This window comes from Haliotis asinina, chromosome 16 (assembly GCF_037392515.1).
Source record: "Haliotis asinina isolate JCU_RB_2024 chromosome 16, JCU_Hal_asi_v2, whole genome shotgun sequence".
In the NCBI taxonomy this organism is placed as follows: domain Eukaryota; kingdom Metazoa; phylum Mollusca; class Gastropoda; order Lepetellida; family Haliotidae; genus Haliotis; species Haliotis asinina.
In genome coordinates this window covers 20,358,485-20,365,686 of record NC_090295.1, presented here as the reverse complement: position 1 = coordinate 20,365,686, position 7,202 = coordinate 20,358,485, and the positions used below count along the sequence as shown (strand labels likewise).

The following is a 7,202-nucleotide window of genomic DNA, read 5'->3' as shown; positions in this document are numbered from 1 at the left end:
ATGAGTCGTCCTACCTCAGAGGTCAACAGAACTGTCTCATCACCTGAGTCTGAAGTTGTTTCCTCTGAAGTTGTTTCCTCTGAACTTGGTTCCTCTGAAGTTGTTGCCTCGGTAAAACGGTCACAAGAACATCTTCTGGGACGTTGGGGAGTCCGAGACGAGGCCAGTTCACTGTCGTTGTGTATAGATGAGATGGTCAAATTGGCTTCTGCGTCTGGTATCTCGGATGGAACCCCCTCCTTGTCATCACAGCAGGCTCCAGGAGTTATGGACAGATGTGTTTCATTATTGCCATTGCTGTTCGTATGTGAGATTTCGAGTTGATCTATCGCTGGGACTCTTTCAGTTGGGACCATGGCAGGGCGGTCAGCTTCATTGTTACGTGGTAAATCTGTCTTATTGGTAATACATCCACAGGTTGGTAATTGTAAATGTTCACCGTTACTACCATGCTCACAGACATACATTCCAACATCAGGACATTCCTGTAAGTCTGCTTGGCGAGTTTTGTTGGTTATTCTTGATCTGTTGCTACGTTCCTGGACAGTCTGTTCGATCAGGGACAAAATACGTCGGGAGTGAAATTTCACAGTTGGTACATCACCTCTAAAATGAGATCCATCGGATATATCTGTTTCTACTGGCGGTGTGGTTGGTTTCTGCCTGTTTCCTTTAACGAATCCAGATTTATCATCTTGCCTTGTGGTCTGCAAATCATCTTGGGATATTAAAGTACTGGTTTCTGTAGATTCAGGTCGTGCATCTCCTCTATCGCTGTCGGACGGTATGCTATGTCTTTGACTCACTTTGGCATCTTCTCCCGATATTAACAGTAAACACATCAAGGGTAGAAACGGTGACATGACTGCTTCAGGTCCACTTAGCTCAGAGATAGTGCTCTCACAAACAGAAAACCTTCTTATAAACAACGTCTTAGCTTTGCACTTCCGATTCATCTACGTCTTCCAACGGTACTAATTCAAATCACTAATCACTAATCCTATCAAGCCCGTTTGACCTATCTTTAGGTCACACTCATTTGTTCCAAAACCCATTCTTCCTAATGACGTTTGTCGTACTGTTGGGGTCTAATGGAACTTCAAAATAGATAGTGCTGTACATTTGATCATTATCTTGTGAGAAACACAGCACGTGCAAAACTATACATTCATTAACCACTCATTGTTTATTCACAGATGTAGAATCGATATCAATTATATGAAAAGAAAGAAACAGTCTACTTACATAGTTGAGTATGAATTTGCGTAATCGAAATCACAGGTAATTTCGTACATTTTTCATGAAATATTCATTTTAACCTCAAAAACTGTGACCTTAACATGTATTTCTAGACAAAGGTTACCCATGCTTCATACACCTGTACGAACATTTAGATAATTCAGTCAGAGTTTATTTCCACACATTTAAACCACTTCATGCTATACTTGAAATAAGTATGTTATGATTCCGAATCTAAAGATAACATCTCAAATCTGTTGGAGTCTAACCTACATTGTGAAAAGAAAAAATATTTCAATATTTCCGTTATCAAAAGGTAATATTTACTGTCTGCAGGATGTTTCCTTGGGTTATCTTCCAACTGACAGACAACCATTTGACAGACAGTCGATTGACAAACTCTGAACAGGAAGGTTACACAGGAAGGGTATGACAGAACAGTCCACTTCTTCTCTTCGCAAATTGTTTTTACTATGAATTACTATCGATTATAAAAACACGTTTGTCTATCAAAAGTTTGTTTGTTTTGGTATTTTGTATTGCAACATATTTTATTCATTCAGGAAAAACCCTGGCCCATTCAAGGAGGTAATGGAAACAACATTCTCACATCCATGATCACATTGACATGCTGTAGCATTTTTAAGATTAATATTCATTTAATATAAGTCACAATTACGTCTACTCATCATAGATCTTAATCTTGTGTGGAAAACATTTAACTTCCTGAGGGAATATTATTGCACATTGTGCCTGATGATGGCATACGTGACAATGCTGAGTTTTGTACATGGGTGGCTAAAATTATTGTTATAGAGTTTCAGTAATCAGTACAGATATAACCAAACAATTCGATGGGGTGATATGTATTTATGTGGCGATTGGAACTAACAAGCATGGCTAGATATTTTTTTTCTAATTTCCCATAATCTGATGTTCTTAGCAATGTTCAATGCTCACCACTCACTTGCTGAATTAACGCTCGAACTTTCGAGCATCGCACATGGAAAAGGTTGTTTTTGAACATTAAAATCTCTTTCGTAACTGATAGAAAAATATATAGGACTATAGGACACCATCAAATCCACGCTTGGTCAATATAGAACAGATTGCCAGGGTGGTATCGGCACACATTGGAATTAGGCAAAAACGGTGAACTAGATAAAAAAAAAAGAGATTTTCGTGAGAGACACTAATGAGGCAAATTCTAAGTAAGAAGGAATTTATGATAAAAAAGTTAAGGGAATGTTGGTAAGATCTTGTGCAAAGTGGACTGACGGAGAGAAACGTACCAATCTTAAGTTAGAATCTAGAAAGTTCCTAAATAATTGCTTTATAGAGTTAGAAAAAATAATGGAACTATTGTGAATAAAGCAGAGGAAATTCTAAGTGCAACAAAAGCATTTTACGAAAACCTTTATACATAACAACACCGTACAGCTATAAGTCTTGGGGAATACTTTAAGGATTGTGTGTATTAATCCAATAATCACATATTGCTAATTCATAGATAACTACAATGAAAAGAGGTTGTAAAACAAGCTCACACTCTGATCATGTTAATTTTATCGACCCGACTGATATATCTTCATGGTCGTTTACCTAATCAAATCATACGGCCAGGCACCAACTGCATTCGAGATAGACCAGAGTCATTATGAAAACTTCACTATGTGATGACTGCAGATGATTTATAATGTTGTTTCTTTCATATGTCTAACATTTATCATAAATAATTGGTCTGAAAATCAGGATCCGGAAGAGAGTTTTTTTTTCGTTTACCATTATTATCCGTGCATGTCGATAATAATCACGTCGGCACTGTCATCATCGTCGGACAATGCAACGACAAAATTACAGAAGATAGACGGCGCATATCAGTGAATTGTTGTTGGGACCTTTCAAATGTCTGAACTTATATAAATATTTGATAGAAAAACTACATATTTATTCAAACCAATTTAAGTTTGCAGTTAAATAAAAGAAGACACTTTTCATTCAAGATATTTGAGGATTCATCGCGGAAATATCTTACATGATGAGTATTTCTGTCTCCCGTGTGTGCGTGTGTGCGTGTGTGCGTGTGTGCGTGTGTGTATCCTCTCCCCAAAACTATAACGCTATAACGAGAACAGAGTAGGCTAAAGCTAGTTAATCTCCGTTTACAAAACCTTCAGTAAACCATGCATGTCTTAAGAGGCGACTGTGAAGTTTCGAAATACACGTAATGTCGAACGCGCACGTAAAATCTCCAAATTATCATCATCATGTGCATGCTTCGTCATCCATTGGCATCAGAAGAACCACGAGACTCGAAACGCACATGATGCCACGCTGTCTTGTTTGTTGATTTCTTCTATGGTCTGATTTCCATAAACCACTGCATTAGTTCAACTTCAGATCTACACCCAGGCTCAGTGGAAGTGAGTTTAGTTTTATCTCTCTTTCAGCAATATTCCCATATGGTAACAGTCTGTAAATAATCCTGTCTGGACCAGACAACCCACATTTACGATGACACGTGTCAGCCAAGTCAGTGAGCCTGACCACCCACCCGTTTAGTCACCTGTTACGACTAAGATGGGTTCCTGAAGATCACTTCTAACCCGGATCTTCAAGGTAACCCAGGCTGACTGTGACAAAAATGAAGATTAATGCACAGGCGTACATTACGATACAAGTCAAGTCTTGAAGTTTTGAATAATTCTGCTAAAAATATTAATCAAGTCTTGAAGACGTCTGCAGATTTATTTACCATTTGTACTTGCAGCTCTTTCACAGCCTATTAAGGCCACATAAAAAACCACTGACGCACACCGTGTGAAGTCATTTCAATGATGTGACATCACACTAGCATCAAGGCATGTCATTCAGTTTGACATGTGATGTAAAATACAAATTAATACAAAAATTTCTTTTGCTTTTTACTATTTTCCATATTTAACACACACACATATATACGCACACTTTCAAAGGTCCATAAGAAGAATCAGTTCCAAATGTCAACGAAACAGAAAAAATAAAATTTTAGTTTCCAAAATATACAAAAATATGAAATATTCAGAATATGTGAATGTCTGATCTTACCCAACAAAGAATTTTCTTAAAATGTTTGAAATTCTGCAGTAAATGCATTCTCCCATACATACATAGTTCCCTACCATGTACATTAAAATCAGTGAACATTAATGATATAAAGCGCATAATCAATAATGCGAATGAAGAAAACAGATTTGAAAATGGAAGCAACATTTCACAATCCCTTTGATTCCATCAAAACTACCATGCCAAGTAATCATCAAAAACTCTTCCATATATCTGTAAACAGCAAAAGGCACCACTTCAAGATCTGTGTCATGTATCTGCCAAGATCTGTTGAAAGACAGCAAACGGTTTTCGAGTTGTGCTCCGGTATCGAAGCCCAGCCCTCACTTTTGATACTAAGTCCGAATTGTTTCCATGGAAACTGGGAAAATTAAAAATGCCAAAAATTTGTAAATAGCAAAAGGTAGCACTTTGGGGTCTGCCTCACATATATGCAGAAAGATATTATGAAGTTTTCAAGATGTGTTCCAGAAACAAAGCCCATCCATCCCTTTCAAGACTAAGTACGAATCACTTCCACGGAAAACAAGAAAATAAAGACACAAAGATCAATAAAAGGCAGCACTTCAAGATCTGTGTCATATATCTGACAAGATCTACTGAAAGATATTATGAAGTTTTCAAGTTGTGCTCCAGAAACGAAGCCAATCCCTCACGTTTCAGAATAAGTCCAAGTCGTTTCCATGGAAACCGGAAAAAAATGACATATGGATCTACCTCACATGTCTGCCAACTTTTGCAGAAAGATATTAAGACGTTTTCAAGTTGTGCTCCAGAAACGAAGCCCATCACTCCCTTTTGAGACAAAGTTCGAATCGTTTCCATCGAAACCCAGAAAAAGATAAATCACCAAAATCTGTAAAAAGACACCTTTTTGGGGTCTGCCACAAATATCTGCCAAGTTTTGCTGAAAGATATTGTGAAGTTTTTGACTTCTGCTCTGGAAACGCATCCCATCCCTCCCTCATGAGACTAAGTCCAACTCGTTTGTATGGAAATCCAGAAAATTAAAAATGACAAATATCTGCAAATAGCAAAAGGCACCACTTTAGGGTCTGCCTCTCACATCTGCCAATTGAAGCTTTAGAGTTTCCGGAAACGAAACACACCTCTCACCTGGCTTCAAGGGAACTCTGGAGAATGTGCACTGGAAGGAATACTTCGGAAATGACCTTTTCGACAAGAATTACGACAAGATCAGGCTAGCGGACAAAGAATTTGACCCCTTGGTGATGAAAGAAATCACTCAGAGACACAACAAAACAGCTGGAGAAATCCTTGGTAACTTCAGTCTCCCCACAAACGTCCATGTAAAGAACGACAACATGGAACTAGTGAGTTACATCTGCATCGCCTTCTTCACCCTGGAGCTTATGTTGAGGCTCTTCTGCTGCCCAAATATATTCCGTTTCTTCAGGTCTCTACTGAACATCATCGACGTTTTGGCAGTTGTATCAGCTCTTGTTAAGGTCGTCGTTGAGCAGCTGTCAGCCGTTGAAAAATTCCAGCGTTCTTACCTAGACATTCATGACAGACAAGGCATGTTGGTCCTTCGAGTTTTGAGGCTCTTCCATTTGACGAAGCACATCACGGGGGCTCGGGTTCTGGTTTACGCTTTCAAATCCTCATCCAGAGAGGTTGGTTTTATGGCTCTATTAGTTGTCATTACCTCCATCGTCTTTGGAACAGTGGAGTACTACGTCGACTCTGAACGCATGCAGAGCATACCAGAAGCGTGCTGGTGGGCGGTGATCACCATGACAACGGTTGGTTATGGGGACGTAACTCCTTCTAATGCTTTTGCTAAGTGCGTTGGCGTGATATGCATGGGAATCTTGGTACTGGCAATAACTATGCCACTGTTTGTCAACAACTTCATAACATTCTATTCCATCGCTAAAGAAACATCAGACCAAGCAAAGACCAAGATTAGTAACAGCGAACCACGTATCGCGTTTTCAACAGTTCAGCCTGTTGTATTCCATCCAAGTCACGGGTGATGGTCCGTCAATACGTCAGAGAGTGATTTGTACAATGTATAACGTGACATAACAGAAAACATATCAGGAGATTTCTACTAGCGCTTGAACGCTGTTACGAGCGCCTCAAAGATTACCCATTCAACACGTCACGCTACGGAACCCGGAAGTGTCCGAATATAACAGGCACGGATCTGTACAACGGATGTTTGCCTTTGAACGCCGCTCTCAGCATATAACAGTAATGGGATGGCGGTCTGTCAGTAAGTCTGATAGTGATTTGTACAGCCTGCTACACTGACATGCCATCAACCAATTCACAGCTTCATATCAAGTCTATAATCTGGTGACTGAGGTAGGGTGAGTGGGGTGAGTTTAGTTTTACGCCACACTTAGCAATATTCCATCTATATGGCGGCGGTCTGTAAATAATCGAGTCAGGACCAGACAATCCAGTGACTAACAACGTGAGCATCGATCTGCGCAATTGGGAACCGATGACACGTGATCCCGTTTGTCGCCTCTCACGACGAGCATAGTCGCCTTTTATGGCAAGCATGGATTGCTGAAGGCCTATTCTACCCCGGGACCTTCACGGGTTAGTGACTGAGGCAATGGGCATTACATGAAACGTGCAATCAACCAAGTCAGCGAATCTGACCACCGGAGCCTTAGCATAAACTACTGAGGACCTGAACTCTTACCCAGAGCCCCCGTGGACGTCATGGAGCATTACGCTCTCCTCTCGTGGTCACCATTGGCAACATCTAACTCGATGTTATATAAGAACTGACCAGTACTAAATACTAATAGTGTGACAAGCTTGTTCACGCGAACTGATGCTGGTTACAAATGACACAAACACAATATAGTTACTGG

The 7,202-nt window shown here is 39.8% G+C and overlaps 1 protein-coding gene across 1 annotated transcript; it reads left to right on the top strand.

The window, feature by feature from the left end:
* Positions 1-6,344, top strand: LOC137267665 (potassium voltage-gated channel subfamily A member 10-like). Its single transcript, XM_067802138.1, has 2 exons — positions 1-303; positions 5,472-6,344. Exons 1-2 carry the CDS (start codon positions 1-3, stop codon positions 6,342-6,344), a joined length of 1,176 nt encoding a protein of 391 aa, XP_067658239.1.
* Positions 6,345-7,202: the final 858 nt, after the last annotated feature.